The sequence below is a fragment of the Hyperolius riggenbachi genome, chromosome 1 (assembly GCF_040937935.1).
Source record: "Hyperolius riggenbachi isolate aHypRig1 chromosome 1, aHypRig1.pri, whole genome shotgun sequence".
Lineage (NCBI taxonomy): Eukaryota > Metazoa > Chordata > Amphibia > Anura > Hyperoliidae > Hyperolius > Hyperolius riggenbachi.
The window spans coordinates 394,709,657-394,730,172 of NC_090646.1; the positions used below are offsets into that span (position 1 = coordinate 394,709,657).

General features: G+C 39.0%; 1 protein-coding gene across 15 annotated transcripts in view; it reads right to left on the reverse strand.

The window, feature by feature from the left end:
• LINGO2 (leucine rich repeat and Ig domain containing 2) overlaps window positions 1-20,516 on the reverse strand; it is a 2,118,418-nt gene that overhangs the window by 385 nt on the left and 2,097,517 nt on the right. For all 15 annotated transcript variants that reach the window (XM_068234694.1, XM_068234712.1, XM_068234677.1 and 12 more), the window contains one exon: window positions 1-3,045. This exon is cut by the window's left edge and continues 385 nt beyond it. In XM_068234694.1, coding sequence (XP_068090795.1) covers window positions 1,185-3,020 — 1,836 coding nt within the window. In that variant the 5' untranslated portion in view covers window positions 3,021-3,045 and the 3' untranslated portion in view covers window positions 1-1,184. The remainder of the gene's footprint in view (window positions 3,046-20,516) is intronic.

Below are 20,516 nucleotides of genomic sequence, written 5' to 3' on the forward strand. Positions count from 1 at the left end.
TAAATCCTTGCCATTTACTGCAAGTCATGAGATAAAATGGCCTATTCTGATCTGCACTGCTGACTTCTGCTAAACAAAATATGTCAACAGTTGGCTACACATTGTCAACCTGGGTGAACAGTAGACATTATTTTTTTTTCCCCGTTACAGTAAACTGGTCCATTGTGATACTAGGTATAAAAAATAACTCAGCTCTGTATCAAATCATGTACAGGTCTTTATAAACATTTTTCACACAGGTAAATATAACTAAGCATCAATTCCGTTTTAAAATTTTCTGCTGGGCACAAGCAAAAGTAAAGGCAATAAAAATTACGTTCGGGACTGGAACCTGGAAAACATTATTTTCAATGCCATGGTTACCATGTTAAACATCACTCAGCCAAAAATATTGTGTCTATACATATGAATTTCTACACAGAGTGAAAATCTGGATTTAATTTAAATATTTATTGACTTTTTTTTTTTTTTAGTATATTTGGAATTCTGATTCAATAGAAATGTAAATATTTTAGAACACATTTAAAAAAATAGTCCTTAAAACTATCATGAGCCATTCTGTATCATGGGCCAATGCTTAACTGGCTGCAGGTGATTTTTACTATGAGAGTCATGGCTGAACTTACTGAAGTCATTATTAGAGGAGACAAAGCACAATCTCTCCTTTGTATTGCTTCGGGTTGGGAACGAGTATAAAATAAGCCATACCAATTTGTTTGTAGTGTGAAACCAACAAGAAAAAATGATGCTCAGTTTAAACAAATGATAGCTATACATACAAATTACACTCTAGAATATGTTTTGGACAGGTGTGTCATTTTTGTTTTAATGTAAATCCTACACTGTAGGTTGGTTTGTATTTTTGTGTTGTTTTCAGTTGTAGAAAATGTTGAGCAGTTGTCCATGAGAATGAGCCAACAGTTTTGTCACTGAGATCCCCAGAATGCCAATATTTGCAATGCAAACAATTAGTGAAACAACTCCATGAAATGCCCTTGGGTTCTTGTCCACAGGTCTCTGGGCACTTTTGGGCAGCTCTAGACTGTCTTCCAGATATCTGAAAACCAATTTGACACACTGGCAGCCTCATTTAGCTGCCGATACCCAGCAATCCAAATTGCCAGGCTGTTTTGATGGGTTGAAACAATGCCACAAGGTAAGAAAGCTCTGCTTGCAGCAACCTGCTAGATCATTTTCATGTTAAATCTCCGGGGTACAGTTCCTGTGACATCTGCTTCCACTACTGCACCATTGTTTTTGCGAGGGACATATTCCAGGTCAATGCTAGTTTTGTGTTTCCCTTTACCTCTGCTCCACACAAAAAGCAATAAGAAGCAAAATAAAACCACTCCAAGGAATGTAAAGCAACCCATAGCTGTGGACACCAATATCGTCTTGAGATCCAGAGAAAATGTCATGTTAGCATTTGTGTTATTGGTGTTGGTTTCATTTAATTCCGTAATAAACATGGGGGTCATATTAGTGTAGGATCGATCAGGAACAAATCCTTTCACTGTAAGAGAAGCTGAGAAAGTATCATTTCCGGCCGCATTACTTGCAACACACATATAAGTTCCGGTGTCTTGAATTTGGGCATACCTTATTTCCAAAGTGCCATTGACCCATACTGTAGCTCTACCATGGGAATTTGCTGAAACCTTGCTCTTTCCTGGAGTAACCCAAGAAATCATTGGTTGTGGATCTCCATCAGCATTGCAGTTCATATGTACCTTCTGCCCCTCATCTACCTGCAACTGTTGCATTTCTCTATCCCTGATTTTAGGTTTTTTACATATAAAAAGAGATAACACAGAGCTGTGGAATTCCTTAAAAGATTTCTCTTTGATACTGTCTGGGCTAGCACATGTTGGTTGTTGGCTTCCAAAGTTTAACATGGTGTGTCTCTGTAGCATCCAAATGAGGCGGCAGTCACATATTAAAGGGTTGTTATCAATGCAAAGCGTTTCCAGAGCCTTCAGAGAATGAAACACATTTTCTTCCAATGTTTCCAACTGGTTTTGTGATACATTGAGTAAGCGTAGGAACCTAATCCCTTGAAAAGCATGAGGCTCAATAATGCGCAGCTGGGCTCCAACCAAGTGTAGCTCCTGAAGACGAACCAAATCTCCCAGTGCTCCTGTTTTAATAATGCTGATGGGGTTAAATGAAAGATTTAGATGAGTTAGATAAACCAAGTGTTTTAAAGCATGATATGGTATTGTTGAGATATTGGTATAGGTAATTGAGAGATATGTAAGGTTAAGACCATAGAAAGCATTTGCAGGCACCATCTCCAAGAGAGGCCAATAACTGATATCCAAAATTTTCAGCCGAAACAATCTCTTGAAGGCAATTTCAGGCAATGTGTTGATGTTGAGATATTTTAAATGAAGACTATAGAGGTTGTGCAGGTGTGAGAGGGCATCAGTGGGTACAGCTGTTAAGTTGCATTTCTCCAAAGTAAGCTGCTCCAGGCTAAGCAGTCCACTAAAAGCTCTATGTGATATAAAAACTAGCTGATTATCTCCAACTTCAAGGGACTTTAGATTATGAAGACCCTGAAACATATAGTCTAATAATATAACTATTTTGTTTTCACTTATATCAAGCTTAGTCAAATTTGACAAACCTGTAAAGACGCCCAGGTCTACTAGTTTTAAACGATTCCCTTTTAAGCTCAAAGAACGCAAATTCAAAAGATTGCTGAAAGCTCCAGGCTCCACATTTGAGATGATATTGTCACTAAGGTCTATCTCCTCCAACAAAGGATAAGGCATTAAGTCTACAGGTCCCACACTTTTTAGTTTGTTCTTGCTGAAATCAAAAATTTTTGTCTCTATTGGGATGCCATCTGGTATTGTTAGTAGGCGTTTCCGATGACAGCTGACAGATTTGTTTTGTGCTGAGCAGTCACAGCGAGCAGGACATCCAAGAGTGGTCCCCACATAGACCAACACCATGGTCACACACAGGATTACATGCCAGCAAGATGTGGCCGTGTGAAGCATGACTCCTCCCATGAAGAATAATTCTCTGGTTACGGACCTAAAAAAGATACAGAAAAGAAAGATGTTACAATCCATATACATATACTATATCATCAAAGCATAGCACAGTCTCGTACATCCTCATACATAGCAGTCCCCAGTGCAATCAGGAGAAGAATGTGCACAGTTAAACACTTGGTTTGACTTTTTATATAATTTCATGCAGCTAAAGACTGACTCATTTTCCAGGTTACTCTATCACTTGCGATGAGCAACAGGGATGAAATCATGGATGTGCTACTCCTACTATGAAGAAATTTGTCATTCTTTTTTACATTTATGCCAAGAACAATGAGTACAGATGCAGTACTCAATACAAATTAATAAAGATTAAGCAAAAACATCCATCAACAATTCATAACATTATAAGACAATCTTGAAAACATTGGATTTCATTCATTAAAACTTTGATGGCATCAACAGCTTAAATGCTAACTATGATTGAAGAAATTTTGTCAAGTCTCACTGTAAACTTCCTACCTTACAATGTAACAGGGAACACATATAACAACCCTAAACTAACAAGTAGACAAGATTATAACTGGAACCAACGCTGACAATCTGTTACTGGCAGCTAATCATTTTACACATTAGCTAAAATGGAATGCTATATTATCACAAGAAGTCTAGAATTCGGTCAAACATATCACTGTCTGCACTTTCAAACTTACTCTCACTGTAATTTATAAAAAGAAATAGTGTACACATGTAAATGTAATTCTAGGATGCCTGTTACTAATAACTTATGCAAGGATTTCACTATAGACTGAGCTCTGTTTTGAATTGCTATGCAAGTATGTATTTTGCAACTGCAGAAATCATGTATGCCGCCCACATTTTCACAATGAATGACAGATATGGCTCTGCTTTACATATTAGTCAAATGTGACATTCATGGGGCTTAGAAGGAGTTTCTGAGCAATGTGGTAATATTATTTCCCCCTCTACATTAGCACACTTTAATCAAACGGATTCAATAACATAAAGAGAAGAATACAAATGTCAGCATTCCTTGGCAATTTCAATTTGTTTGTTTGATTGCTAGCACCAACATTTGCAGTGGAGTTCCTTGATCCTCAGTAATAAAAAGTGTGCTTAATTTTTACAATAATTATGTATAAATTATTTAATCAGTGTTTGCTCATTGTAAAATCGTTCCTCTCCTTGATTTACCTTCAGACATTTATCATATGGTGACATTTTTACTGCTGGCAGGTGATGTCAGTGGATGGAGATGCTGCTTGCTTTTTTGGCAGTAAACAGCTGTTATTTCCTACAATGCAACAACAAGGCTCCCACAGTGTGATGTCAGTGCTGTGAGGCGCTAGCATCAAATTAAGGGAGGGGTTTCACCACAAAATCAGCCATACAGAGCACCCCGATGATTAGTTTGAGAAAATGAATAGATTTCTCATGGGACAGGGAATATAAGCTACTGATTGGGATGAAGTTCAATTCTTGGTTACTGTTTCTCTTTAACCTACTAAACTAACAGAAGTGGAGTATTGTACCATTAGCAATGAAAAAGAAAGAAGTTTTGAATCAGGAGGATACCATTTATTGTCTAACGTACAAAAAAGCAGTGAGCTTTTGGCTGTGAAGCCTTCCTACAAGTCTGAGGAAGTTTTCATTGCCAAAAGCTTACTCCTTTTCTTCTAAGTTAGCCAATAAATGGTATCACTCTCATTCAAAACTTCTTTCTTCCACTAAAGTAGTAAGTTAAAATCTACAGATCCATTACAAGCATCATTGTTTTGAGTGGCCAGAGTCAGAGACATGACTTACACATCCACTCACTCCCTAATATAACTGCAAGGGGTCACCTGGGTATAAATGATGAGAATTATATGCACTAAAGAATAACCAGATAGTTCATGGTGACCCAGAACCACTAGGAAACTATAAGAGGCTAAAGAGACTGAGGTGATTTGCATATCTGGGAGTGATGCATCTTGGGAAACCACAGTTGCTCACTTAAAACTGAATTATCAAAAATACCTTCTGTTTTAAAATGGCAAATTATATTCAGAGGTTCCTATATACTGTATGTCCTTTATAAAGTTGGTAGGCACTTTGTACCATCAACAACTGTTATAAGAAGTATAATAACATTTGACATTAGACAGTCAGAAGATGCTACAGCACACAGGAAAAAATTGATAACTGCAGCTAGTATTCTCAGAATCAGAATTCATTTATTTCGCCAAGCACGGTTGTGCCGTGCCCTGAATTGGATTTGGCACATTGATAGGCACAGAAAGAGTTATACAACAGACAAGAGTAGTACAACAGAGCAAGAGTAATACAACAGGACATGAGAATACACATTTGATGTTTGACGTAGAGCATTTCAGATCTAGCAGGGACAGCAGCGTGTGACAGCAGATAACTCTAGCATGACCTAAGCAAGGCAGTCAAGGTCAGATGTTAGTCTGCAGACAGCTACTACAGGGGGGGGGGGGGCAGTAGAACGGGCAGAGTTCAAGAGTCTAATAGCAGTGGGGAAAAAAGTGTTCATATGCCTAGTGGTTTTTGCAGGGATGGACCGAAACCTCCGACCTAGTTTGAGTCGCCTGAAAGAAACGTGACCAGGGTGCGAGTGGTCACCCACAATTTTCATTGCTCTGTTACGCAGTCTGGTGTTGTAGATGTGATCTAGAGGGGAAAGAGGTTTCCCAATGATCCTCTCCGCTGAGCTGATGACCCTGTGAAGTTTGTATCTGTCACTGGTGGTGCAGCCAGAGAACCAGACCAGGAGGGATGAGCAGAGGACTGACTCGATCGTCGCAGAGTAGAAGGACCTCAGAAGTTCTTGGGCCATACCAAACTTCTTTAGTTGGCGAAGGAAGAAGAGTCTTTACAGAGCCTTCTTCTGAGTTGCGGTGGTATTTGTCCTCCAGGTCAGGTCGTGAGAGATGGTTGTACCCAGAAGGCGGACGCTGGGAACCCTAGCGACTTTGGTACCCTCGATGTACATCGGGGGAGGATTACTGGCATACTTCCTGAAATCAATGACCATCTCCACGGTTTTGGCTGTGTTGAGAACCAGCCTATTCTCTCTACACCAATTGCAGACTCTGTCGACCTCCTGGCGGTAGGCCTGCTCGTCATTCTCACACTTTTAGATGTAAGTTTTTGCACTGAAACTTTTGTTCAATAGTATTTTTTTTGGCATATTTTACATGTTTACATTTGCTAAGTGGAAGTTGAAGAAAGATCACATGATTAACCTCCTTGGCGGTAATCCCGAGCTGAGCTCGGGGTATGCCGCCGGAGGTCGCCGCTCAGGCCCTGCTGGGCCGATTTTCATTCTGCAAAAAGCAGCACACGCAGCCGGCACTTTGCCAGCCGCGTGTGCTGCCCGATCGCCGCCGCTCCGCGGCGATCCGCCGCGTGCAGTGGCGAAAGAGGGTCCCCCCAGCCGCCCGAGCCCAGCGCAGCCGGAACAAACAGTTCCGGCCGGCGCTAGGGGCTGGATCGGGCGGCTCTGACGTCAGGACGTCGACTGACGTCCATGACGTCACTCCGCTCGTCGCCATGGCGACGAGGAAAGCGAAACAAGATAGGCCGCTCATTGCGGCCTATCTTGTTACTTTCGATCGCCGGAGGCGATCGAAAGTACGGTTCAGGAGCGCCCTCTAGTGGGCTTTCATGCAGCCAACTTTCAGTTGGCTGCATGAAATATTTTTTTTTTAATTTAAAAAAAACCCTCCCGCAGCCTCCCTGGCAAAATAAATAAACCGCCAGGGAGGTTAATTTCATTCCTTATATTTTCAGTGAGTAAACAGTCACTGTGGTTTTTCAAACTACAGTCAACTATGAATGAGAGGGAGACCAGGAGCCTAACGGTGCAGTATCATTACATTTGGGAGAGAGTAACCAAGCAGCTCGGGGTGACCCAAACCACTAGGAAAGTATAGGGGACTAAAAAGAAAAGAAAAGCCCTCCTACTAAAAAGCATTGCTTGGCGTGATTTGCCTTCTTAAAACAGAAGGAATTTGAAATAATTCAGCATTAAGTGAACATCTATGGTTACTTACAATGCATCACTACTGAATATGCAAATGATCTCTTTATGCCCCTGTAGTCAGGCTTGCATCCAGAACTGCTGGTGTATAGCAAGCCTATAGCTTTAAATTTTATAGAGCCACATCAACCCCACATGCAGACAGCCTGTTTCTGACTTTTGGTCCTCCACAGTACATGGCAGGGATTGATTTGACTCTGTGGGTTAGAGCTTGTACCAGTACAACCAGGGCTGGTTCTCTCATGAAGCAAGGTGAAACATTTTCATCAGGCGCAAAGATTACAGGGGCAGCATTTTTGCACTGTGCTTACACTTACAGTATGCAGTCAGAGTAGGAAGAGAAGTGAGAGGAGAGCGAGGTGAAGAGGTCAATAGGGAAAAGCAGGTGGTTGTGCTGTGTGAGGAGTCTGACAATGAGTAAGGAGGGAGGAAGGAGTAGAGTAGTAGTGTTTCATTTGACTTGCACAGCAGAAGGGAGATGGTGGCATTTCTGTTCTGACTGTTTGTCACAGACTCACAGCCAGTCAGTGTGCTATTGTGTTGAGCTGCAGGCCTGCAGCATGTCATGTGAGAACATTAAATGAAGCAAAGTAAATTGTCAGGTTCTGTGCAATCATTCTAAATCGGGGGTGGGGATCCTCACAAGTTTGCCTCAGGCAGCAAAAAGTCTAGAACCAGCCCTGAGTACAACAGAGTAACCAAGCAGCCCGGGGTGACTGAAATCACTAGGAAAGTATAGGGATACATTTGGGAGATAATAGTATTGTGAATTATTATACCCACAGTCCCTGCAACCACTGTTTGTGCTTATGGGAAAATAACCACCCCCACTCCGTTTTTGAGGTCTTTTTGGGAACTAGTGGACGGTCACTTTCCTGGGATCCTCATAGTTTAAAACAATAAAGCTATCAAATAGTATGGATGACACTAAAGAGTGATACACAGTATTTGTGGTAGAATAATATTCTTTCCAAATACTTGGTATTATTCAGCTAAAGAGGTACGATTACTGATTACCTCTCTTACTTTCTAATATTGAAGCCAACATACATTGGACACCTCCACCCCTACTTGTTTCACTTATATTTTCAAGGTCTAGCTGCCACAATACTAGTGTTACAAAGCACCCAGTTAAGTCATGGATAACCATAGCCACTTTTGTAAAAGGCATAAATTAATCCAAAAGGTCCACCCCCCCCCCCCCCCCCCCCCCAATGACAATCTATGCCAAGTACAATTTTGCATTTCAAAAGGTTTTTACGGATACTAAGCTTCACATGAGCAAAAAGTATACAACATATTCACTCATGTACTTGCAATGATACACTATGAGGCCACTTCTTGCTTATGTGATGCTGAACACTTACAAACATCTTGTTTTGGGAAAGCATCATTATACTTGTCTGCTGATAGTGGCAATAAACAAGAGCTTTAGAGGATGGCAGAAGGCTGGCATTCATTTTTAATTAACCTGTAAGTTTGAGTTCTATAAACCCGTGCATAGGCTTATTTGCATATAGGCTACCTATTTAATTAAAGTCCCTGTCTGTACCTTCCTCACATCAGTCATTTAATAGATTTCATGTTTGTGAAAGAAAGAAGACATGCAGAATACAGACGTGAGCTCATATCCCCAGAAGCACTTCATGCCTGGAATAAAGTGAGTACACTTTATGGGCAGGGCTACTGGGATGTACATGATTGCTGCTTGACATGACTGATTTCCACAAAGAATTACAGACAATTAATTATATCTGTTTCAGTGGGAGAAGCTCAGAGCAGTGGGAAGAGCACATCTGGAAGGTCTTGATCAACCCGGTTAACTAGCTGTTATTGTGAATGTTATTGTACAGGAATATTAATTATATTCTATAGTTTTCTCTGTATCTCCATTTGGACATAGAAATCAGCTAGTCAAATGTTTTCTAGATGGTATACATTTATTTCACAAAACTGGAGGGAAAATACTAAAGCAAGACAATCATAGGTTTATTAACACAGGAAATTGAAAGCTGAACCTGCTATTCATGATGAGCTAAAAAATGATGGTTAACTACTTTAACCCTTCTGCCATTTGGGCGATGGTAATCATCTATTATGAGTTTTTTTTTTGCTCAGAATTAAATGTAATTATTTAATTATGGAATCTTCCATTTTTCTTCTAGATTTTCATTTTACATACATTTTGGCGAGGATGCACAAAGAAGGTGTGGCATGTGACCAACCCTAGAGGAGGGGTTAGGCAAAGGTCAAAGAGTTAGTCTGGTATTACTGCTATGTTTCACGCATATTCCTAATCTATCCACTTGTCATCACTTCAGTATATCTTGCAAGAAAACTTTTAATGGGGTAACAGAATTCTACTGTAGCTAATACATTACATTGAAATTATCCTTAACCCAAATGTATGGTACCTAAATCACTTAATCATGAATGGCAACATTCCACATTTTGCAGTATACAGGATCTTCTCATAAATTAGCATATTGTGATAAAGTTCATTATTTTCTGTAATGTACTGATAAACATTAGACTTTCATATATTTGAGATTCATTACACACAACTGAAGTAGTTCAAGCCTTTTATTGTTTTAATATTGATGATTTTGGCATACAGCTCATAAAAACCCAAATTTCCTATCTCAAAAAATTAGCATATTTCATCCGACCAATAAAAGAAAAGTGTTTTTAAAACAAAAAAAGTCAACCTTCAAATAATTATGTTCAGTTATGCACTCAATACTTGGTCGGGAATCCTTTTGTAGAAATGACTGCTTCAATGCGGCGTGGCATGGAGGCAATCAGCCTGTGGCACTGCTCAGGTGTTATGGAGGCCCAGGATGCTTCGATAGTGGCCTTAAGCTCATCCAGAGTGTTGGGTCTTGCGTCTCTCAACTTTCTCTTCACAATATCCCACAGATTCTCTTTGGGGTTCAGGTCAGGAGAGTTGGCAGGCCAATTGAGCACAGTAATACCATTGTCAGTAAACTATTTACCAGTGGTTTTGGCAGTGTGAGCAGGTTCCAGGTTGTGCTGAAAAATGAAATCTTCATCTCCATAAAGCTTTTCAGCAGATGGAAGCATGAAGTGCTCCAAAATCTCCTGATAGCTAGCTGCATTGACCCTGCCCTTGATAAAACACAGTGGACCAACACCAGCAGCTGACATGGCACCCCAGACCATCACTGACTGTGGGTACTTGACACTGGACTTCAGGCATTTTGGCATTTCCCTCTCCCCAGTCTTCCTCCAGACTCTGGCACCTTGATTTCCGAATGACATGTAAAAGTTGCTTTCATCCGAAAAAAGTACTTTGGACCACTGAGCAACAGTCCAGTGCTGCTTCTTTGTAGCCCAGGTCAGGCGCTTCTGCCACTGTTTTTAGTTCAAAAGTGGGTTCATGCTTCCATCTGCTGAAAAGCTTTATGGAGATGAAGATTTCATTTTTCAGCACAACCTGGCACCTGCTCACAATGCCAAAACCACTGGTAAATGGTTTACTGACAATGGTATTACTGTGCTCAATTGGCCTGCCAACTCTCCTGACCTGAACCCCATAGAGAATCTGTGGGATATTGTGAAGAGAAAGTTGAAAGACGCAAGACCCAACGCTCTGGATGAGCTTAAGGCCGCTATCGAAACATCCTGGGCCTCCATAACAGCTGAGCAGTGCCACAGGCTGATTGCCTCCATGCCACACCGCATTGAAGCAGTTTTTTCTGCAAAAGGATTCCCGACCAAGTATGGAGTGCATAACTGAACATAATTATTTGAAGGTTGACTGTTTTTGTTTTTAAAACACTTTTCTTTTATTGGTCGGATGAAATATGCTAATTTTTTCAGATAGGAAATTTGGGTTTTCATGAGCTGTATGCCAAAATTATCAATATTAAAACAATAAAAGGCTTGAACTACTTCAGTTGTGTGTATTTGAATCTAAAATATATGAAAGTCTAATGTTTATCAGTACTTTACAGAAAATAATGAACTTTATCACAATATGCTAATTTTTTGAGAAGATCCTGTAAAGTATTGTACTAAATCTGCAGTGTTTCTACTTCCTGCTTTGATGGAAGCAGACATATTGTTAACATCCTGTGCTTTCAAGCTTATCTGCTGTGGCAGTCAGTTGACACATGGGAGAGATCAAATTACATCTTTTGATTAGACACAAATGAGGGGGAATAAGACAGGGTAAACTCTCTAAATACATACAGGGTGCATGTCTCTATTTTTTCCTTCTGTCCTGTGCAAGAGTTCATGTCCACTTTAAACAATAAATCAATTTTTACAGACATTATCAAGCAAAATCTGAATTGTTTTCAAACCTGGAATAAACACTGATGTGTACCATTTTTGTGGAATGGTACTAGCAAATTTGTCCACATCCGCTCATGCCATGCGTTCAATATCTATCTACATAGTATCATATTAAATGAGAAATATAGTTATGGCATGGGTGAAAATATAGGAAGTTCAGTCTTACGGGTCAGAAAATCATTAAAAAAAATAAACAGATCCGTAACTCTGTTGAAAAAAATGTCACTGTTACATATTATGTCTGTATTGTGCTGGAAAAGACAGAATCTACCAATTTGCAGATCATTAGAAGTCTTGAGAGCACTAGTGCGTTGCTACATGTGAATCTTCAGTTTACTTTAGTATTCACATAGTATTTAGCACTGTCTTAAAAAGGAGATACTTCATTAAATTAAGTTCTTCTTGAAATGTTGTACTCAAAGCCTTATAATTACACTAGACCGTGAAAGGGATTGGCCATATCAACTGTAGTTCATTAGCACTGCAGATAAAAAGAGGGAAATCTTGGGTGCTGACTGCCCTTTAGAAAATAATTCTAATCAAAAAGGTTTTTTTAGTCCTCAGTGTGATCATTACTGAGTGAATGAGGTTTCATTTACTGGCAATCTTATCCAATTGCTAAAAGCATTCAGGAAAATCAGATATTATTCCTATAGTACACGTTGTAAAGTATAATCTTGTAACGCTGGGAGTTTAAAAAAATATTATTGTATTAAGCTGCGATTCACTGCGGGAAAAAAGCAGAGTGCTCCCAGCTCTATATGTAAGATGAGAAATGTACTGACTTACATTTATAAATGGTAACATGGGAATGATGCTGAAATGTTGTACAGTGTTATAAGCGTTTGCTCCCCATACACTATCAGATGGTCTTTCAATATGGTAAGCATTCAATATGTTACTGATGTTGATAGTTTTCCCTATGTACCACCATGTACCACTGATATGCCACCAGTCACCACTAGACACATTGATCTCCTACCACTGCTAGCTCCGTATCACTCAGTGCTCTATTACAACCTCCCAGTAGCAAAGCGCTTGAGATGATTTGAAGTCTTCACCTGCACTATTTACTGAACACATTTCATAGATTCTTCAGCTTCTTAAAGAGGGATTAAACTCTGATATAACATTCAGTAAAAATGTGTTTTCTTACTTTTTTTTTTACCCATACAGTTATATTTGCTTTTGTGCTCAAGTATTATTGATTGTTTTAAAATAACAAGTTCCCAAAGTACAGTTTATTTGTTCTGAAAGCTGCAATTGTAATGTATTGCATAGCAGCTGTATTTATATATTACAATGTATCCAGTGCAAATGTATCTTTTCCAATATACACTTTTGGCTTGTATTCAGCTGCGACACTGCTTGCAGTGTTTATATTATCTGTTTGTTTTCTTATCAGCTACTATTGTAATCACGTCCTCAAGTTTGGCAACAGCGCCAAGCTTCCCACTAAAGAAGAAAGTGCTGTGTTTAACTGTTTGAATGCTGTTCTGCTAGCAGTCTTGTTTCTGGTGGTACCTTTTTTGCTGTAAATAATCTTTTAGAGCAAAGGAGAAATGCTGAGTTTCATACTGTTTACACTATATCACCGCTGAAAATATAAAACCATTTTTTTTCTTCACTTCTAGCTAGAGTAGGCAATGGTTTTATTTAGAATCTGTCCAGTGTTTTATGTCTGCCCCAGGAGGGTACATGGGATATTTGTGTTGCATAATTAATACCTACTCTGATGACTGAATTGTGTACTTTAGAGTAATGTGGACGTGTATCGGTCTGCCTGAATAAATGACTCGAATATTCAGCTAATGATGTCAGTTGAAGGATACATTGATGATGCTAAATCCCAGTCCGGGACAGCAATCCAATATACAAAATTAGCATCAGGAGAGATTCTTTATTTCACAAGCCTAGATTGTCTGAAGGGAAGGGGAAGGGAGGGTACGACCGTACTGTATATAAAAAGCAGCGTGTCTCTTACAAACACAAAAGAAATGGGTTTAGTATTTGAGATTATACTGTATTTGTTTCTACTGCATAAAAAAATAAAAGATATACTTTATCAAAACATGCAAAGATGCTGCACTTGCTATTTTTTTGAGTACATAGAAAAACTTGGTTCTGAAAAGTTTTGCTGATCCAAGGAATATCATGCTTACAGTTTCTGTGAAGAAAATCCCCTTTTGGTATGACCTCCCCAGCAAGAGAAAGGTATTTTATCAATATACCATTGTGAATCATCATTTTCAAACACAAAACTTTATCAAAAACAAGTGTGGGAACAGACTCACTGATGACCAGCTGGACTGCTGCATATTGCTCGTTACAAAAGGCAATGCCAAGTATCTCATTAAAGATGTATATCATGGTTTTTTCATACTATTTTATTCTTGTTAGCCAAAGCAGGATCTCTGTGAGTGTTATATACAGGTGGGAAGATCCAAACAGCTGAGCAGGAGCAGCTGCAATCTCTCCATCTACAATCACCATCGCTGTGTCCCGGAAGGCACAACAACATAAAGTAAACTGCCTATAGGCTTTCTTGCTGGACTTCTGCCTGTTTCAATTCTGTTTATGCTGCTGGAGCTCTCTCCAGTCTGTTTTTATATATGTTTTAAACTGGAGACAATAAAAGGAGTTTTAACTGAAATTCTATTTTATGTTTTTTGACATTTTGTTTTTCACTTTGTGCTTTTATGGTGCTAAAGATGTAATGAGAGATTTATAAAAATGGCCGTGGTTTATTTTGTGTGCACAGACTGTGCTAAAGTAAAGTATCTGCTCCATATTCATGATGATTGTTTGTTTTTACATTTGTTCCCATTCTTTGCAAATGTTGTGCCTGAATATTTGTTTTAACAATGGGGTTTCCTACTTTTGTATTTTCGCAAATAAACTGTATGAACCCATTTTATTAGTGCACACAGTTCCTTCTGTTTTTAATTTTAATTTTCAAAAGAATTGTTGACAATAAAAGTTTTGTGTTAAAGGGAACCAGAGACGAAGCCTGGGTAAAAAAAGTAAAAAGCTTTTATACATACCTGGGGCTTCCTTCAGCCCCATAAGCCTGGATCGCTCCCACGCCGCCGTCCTCCACTGCCTCTATCGCCAGTACCAGGTCCCGTCACTTCCGCCGGACGCGGACAATTGTACGCAAGAGCAGGGACTCCCTCCATATCCTTACGCATTCGCCTGTGTAGTATAGCGGCGCATGCGTAAGGATATGGAGGGAGTCCCTGCTCTTGCGTACAATTGGCCGCGTCCGCCGGCAGTGACGCACTGCGCTTGCGTCGACTGGCTCAACTGGCCGAAAGTACTGGACCCGGTACCGGCGGACAGAAGCAGTGAAGGACGGCGGCGTGGGAGCGATCCAGGCTTATGGGGCTGGAGGAAGCCCCAGGTATGTATAAAAGCTTTTTTTAAATGTCTCTGGTTCTCTTTAAATTCTATTCAAGGACAACTGAAGTGAGAGGGATATGGAGGCTGCTATGTTTATTTCCTTTCAAACAATACCTATTGCCTGGCTGTCGTGTTGACCTCTTTGGCTGGAGTAGTGACTGAATCACAAACCTGAAACAAGCAAATGCAGCCACATTTAAGTCAAACACCTGAACTGCAGGGTCTATGACCAAAAGTATTAGGCTCCATGCACATATCAAATTTTAATTTGCAGATGACTGGCACATGTTAACACTGCCACGTAGTATGAGAGCATACCTGCTATTCTTAAGCTAAGTAAACACAGATAAAAATCTCTGCAAACTGATGAATTAATCTGTCGCATGGGTTTGTAATGGAGATTTGAAAAACTGATCAATCTAAACATCTAAAGATGTTGTATACATGCAATAGATCAGTTCCTGCAAAAGAATGTTTTCATAGTCTATTTACGTCCTTCTTTTTCACACGTACGTGTGCACACAAACATTAAGACATTTCTGGATATCTCATATACACCTTGTTTAACAGACAGAGGCCCACATGCAATTAACTTTTTCTCCTGAGTTTTCTCCTAGGATATAATATTTCATCTGCTATTTAGAATAACCTTTCAGCACTTTGCAATTGAAAAAGTACCAAAAAGTAGGTGGAAAAGTACTATCAAAACTATTTTAAGTATTTTCTTGCTTGCTGGTGGTTAAAAAGGCATTTTATTGACAATTTTAAAAATATCACCTAAGAGAAAACTCAGGTGAAAAAGTGAATTGCATATGGCCTCAAACCTTTCATTTGCCAATAACTTCATCTCTATTTATCAAATGAAACCAAAATTATATATATCTTGTTTTTTTTTCACCACAAATTAGACTTTTTTGGGGTAATATTTGTTTTCAGTTATTATTTTACTTTCTATCAATTTTAAGGGGAAGACAATGAAAAGAAAATAGAAAATACACAATTTTTCCTATTCCATCCCCTATAGTTTTTAAATAAACAATGCTACTGTAAATAAAATCCACACATTTTATTTGCCCATTTGTCATGGTTATTACAACATTTAAATGATGTCCCTAGTACAATGTATGGCAAAAATATATTATTTTGAAATAAATATGTATTGTTTCTGTTTTGTGTTTTGTTTTGTATCCAATAATTGCAATAATTATAATGTACTATGGAGGACACGGGAAGGAGGGAGGAGGCATCATTTATTTTACTTAATTTATGTAGTGTAAAATGTTTATTTTTAATGTTTTTTTTTACCACTAGATGTCTGATGTCATCCAAGCCACTCTCCTATGTGGACACTCAAAGGATCTTACAGCTTACTGGAACTTAAATGGACTGGCTTTTAGTGAGGACATCTGAGTGTATGAGTGAGGGTAATTATGTTGTGTCTGTTGTTTTGCATTGGGCAGTTGCTACGCACACACGCTAGAACAGACTTGATAAAAGACCGCCTCAGACAATAATATAGATTGAATCCAGTGTATGCACAGTGGCTGCCCAAGATCTATCTGGCATGCCGAATCTTTAGTGATCCCCAGTGACCAAGTGACAAGCCCCCCGCCCCCCATTCCCCAGCACATTGGTTTCCCACCTCCCCCCACCCAAAGGAAGCTGTTCCGTGTCGTTGCACTCATCATCCCTTCACACCCCCTATATACTGTATATATCTACAGATGCATCGCTAGCCTGCAGCACCCGAGGTATTGAGTGCCAGGCAACACTAATCTTGTGTACGTGGCTTTATAACGGGCTATTGTGCAAAAAAAAAAAAAAAAAGAGAGAATTTTTATTCGCCCATTACCGTTTTTGAAGTACTTTTTGACCTTTTTGTAAATGTTTGTATATTTAGCATGATTTGTTAGTTCCACTGAAGTTTAAGGGGTGACTGGGCCAAGATTGTGATGAATACCCTGGAGGACATAGACATATACTCAACGATAGAAAGCTAGGTGAGTGATGACTGAGATAAAGTGCCAGCTCACTCCTGTGTGTCTAATCGGCAAAGCAAAGGATCTCTGACACCATATCCTGCGTGAAGAGAATACAGTATATTCAGATCAGCTCCATTTATACACATTGCATTGTGTTCCAAAATACTGCACAGCGGATGCGCAATGCACTTTACCGAGTTTTCAGTTCTGTTCTGTGAATCTGTTTACATTTGCGCATTGCAGAGCAGTCCATAACAGCAATCCATCACTTCATGCATTTTTGCGGACAGCATGTATGTTGCAGATAAAATAGAAATTTGCATTTGCAACATTTTTGTGAAAGACCAATGAGCAACAAAATATAGCCACACAGCAATGCATTGAGGAATTCATGGGTTAAACTAGTTGCGCAGCACATGTACACAGTATGAAAAGGCCTAAAATGTCATTTTATTTCCAAGGTCTCATTGCTCAGCTTATTGTAGAATAGAATGTGACAGACATGCATACAGAGCTGTATAAAAAAGATAATGCAAACCACTCAGCTGACTCCTTCTTTCATTCACCCTAATAAGATATTATAAGGGATCAAAATATGCATATGGAACCAAACTAGAGCAATTACTATGATTTTCAATGGAAAACCACTGATTAATCTTGTATGAGGTGTGATTTACAAGAGCTCTTGGAACATAACCTTGATATGGACCGACAATCCCTCTTCACATTTTATATATGGAACAATATTTTAAATATATTTGATAAAAAATATGAATATATGAATCATTATAAAATATATTAAGATACAGTATACATATATATATATATATTTTATTCCTCTTGATGGTGATTTTAATTCATATACGCTATTGGTTGTTATGTGACCGTTAAATACAGTACAGTATACAGTTTTCTTCTATATGGTGATTCTATACTATTGTGTTTTGGTGAAAAGCATTTCTACAACACTCAATATATGTGCAGCTAATAGTTATCAGTTATTAGGGAAAATAGATATTTTGCTTGATGTTGCATTACACTCATATGTGCTGTACTGTACATATTGCACCAGAAGCAGGTGAAATAAAAAGCTACAAATTCCGAGAGGGGTTACATTATTTACAAGGAGCCTCAGTCATTCCTGCTCATGCATTTAATCAGTTAATCTGACATATTTTGCATAGTGCTCTAGAGATCCTCTACCTGCACTGCACTGAATACATCCCTGCAGTGCATTATGTTGTTTTCAGCCAGTACAATACCAAATGAGTACATAATGTGAACCATAGTTAGACCATATTATCTGAACCAGGTCATTTGGGTGGCAGCAGTCACAACCTTGCGGCCAGTGCCACTCTATCATTTTTAGTTTTTTTTAAAACATAGAACATTTTTTAAGGTTCCAGTCAAGGCAAATACAGGTACATGGAAATATGTAGTACACTTATACAAGTTGGAAATTGAGGAGAATGGCGACAAAACAATTGACACTATACATGCAAACTTATCCAGTAGGAGCTTATTTAGCAGTAGTATAAACAGGAGTCCATTAGGTAAAGACATCTTAGGTGCCATAATAGTTATAGTTAGGTTGTTAACACAAAGGGATATGTACAGAAGAGCAGCATTCAATAGATATATAAGCTGCACATAGCTAATTTTGAATACCCATAGCTGGCATCATACTATTTAAAAGTGAGCAAAACCCGATTAGGTATGATTAGGGCTGAATTTACCATAAGACACTGTAAGCACGTGCCTACAGATGCCTGATGAAGGAAAGGAGGGTTACTTCCCTCCCCGAGTGCCTCCCTCCTTCCCTATGCAGAGTCCTGATGAGAGCGTAAATGAGAGGTTAATCACCCAGCTCTTGGCATTCCACTGACAAGAGCTCCCTTTAGTCAGGGGCCCCTCTAGCTACTTTATACTGAGGTTCATCTAGCTACCTAATACTTGGGGGCAGCTCTAGCTACTGAATATTGAGGCTACTTCTGGCTATCTAATAATAAGGGGCCCCTGTAGCTACCTATGACGTGCAAGGAAAGGGAGAAGTGACAGCTGGGAAAGCCAGCATACTTGTGGTGCAGTTTGGTGGCAATTTTGTAAGTACATGGAGGGTGAAGTTAATGGTGCCAGGACATCTGTACCTATAGGCTTCTGTGAGTAAAATCCAGGCCTGGGTATGATGTATAAAGAGCAGACTGTAAGATTAGTTGGGTTTTTCCATCTGCCTCATATAAGATGGAACCTCTCTGATACTCCATGGTGTGTATATACCAGTTTTTTATAGGGCAGGGCGCTGTCTATGCTTTTAATCCAGTTGGCCGAAAGTTGGCGGCGTGGGTTGCAAGCCATCTGCATGCCACCTCTTGATGTCCCATAAACAGCGTTTCAGTATGAAAGGTTTTGAGGGAACCTTCCATACTTTCATCCTGTATAACACTCAAGAGGCATAGGATTGGGTCAGATAATTTTTATTTTTAGGTGGCTTGGATATCATCAAAGGGGTTTTTTAGTGGCAAATTACCAGGTGCCAGGTGTTGACCAAATTACTTGCTTCACGCTTTAGAACTGAAATGATCAGCACATTTATCCAGTGGCCATTTCTTTTCATCTTGTAATAAAACAATTATGCCCACTGTCCATTAAAAAGAAAGACGCGGATAACAAAGAAGGAGTTAAAATAAACGTGCATGCCTGTTAACAAGCATGCAAATTCTTTTATGCCTTGCTAAATGTAATAACAAGACCTCAATGTATCATGCAAAGTAATTGAACTAGCACAATGTTAATGCATTTGAAGGACAGATAAATTAAGAATGGAGTATTATTAATTAAATGGTAACATGAATATTGTCTGCATGCTTTATTGGTGTTATTGTCACTAATAAAATGTAGTTTTACTTGATGAACTAAATCTTTTGAATAATGCTGATTTGTACAATATCTTGCTTTGTGACACTTTCTATGTTATTGCTATTTGTTTATTTAACATATTTTTTTAAATATATTTTTGACGGTTAAATGACTACCTCATTTTAAAAAAAACACAGCACCTGCCAGCCAATGGCCTTTTAAGTTCTCCTAGATCTGTTGACCTCATGACCCAGTGCTGGGCGTAATGGAAAAAGCTACGCTTACGGATCATTACGCGTAATTTTACGCTATTACGCATTACGGAATTACGCTTACGGCGTAGACATTCAATTACGGTACATGTCTGTAATTACGCATAGACCTTACGCAATTACGCGTAAGAATACCGTAATTCAGGTTGTTACGTTATAGGCTTACGCGTAAAATCCTACTAGCAATTAATGCGTAAGGTCATGCTGCCAAGCGGAAAAGTTGACGCATGGATCAATGTTAGGTAGCCGCCGACTTTAAGTGTTAATAGCAAAGCCCCCTTAATTGCTAAGAGCCTCAAATTTGGAGAATATATTAAGGAGATCAGAAGGAATAAGAGGAAAAATTTTTTTTTCAAAAAGACCTTATAGTTTTTGAGAAAATCGATGTTAAATTTTCAAAGGAAAAATATATACATTTAGAAACCCGCCGACTTTAACGGTTAATAGCAAAGCCTGCTTAAAATTTAGGAACATCAAATTCACAGGATATATTAAGGGAATCAGTGGGAATAAGAGGAAATTTTTTTTTTCAAAAATACCTTATAGTTTTTGAGAAAATCGATTTTTAAGTTTCAAGGGCAAAAATGTCTTTTAAATGCGGAAAATGTCA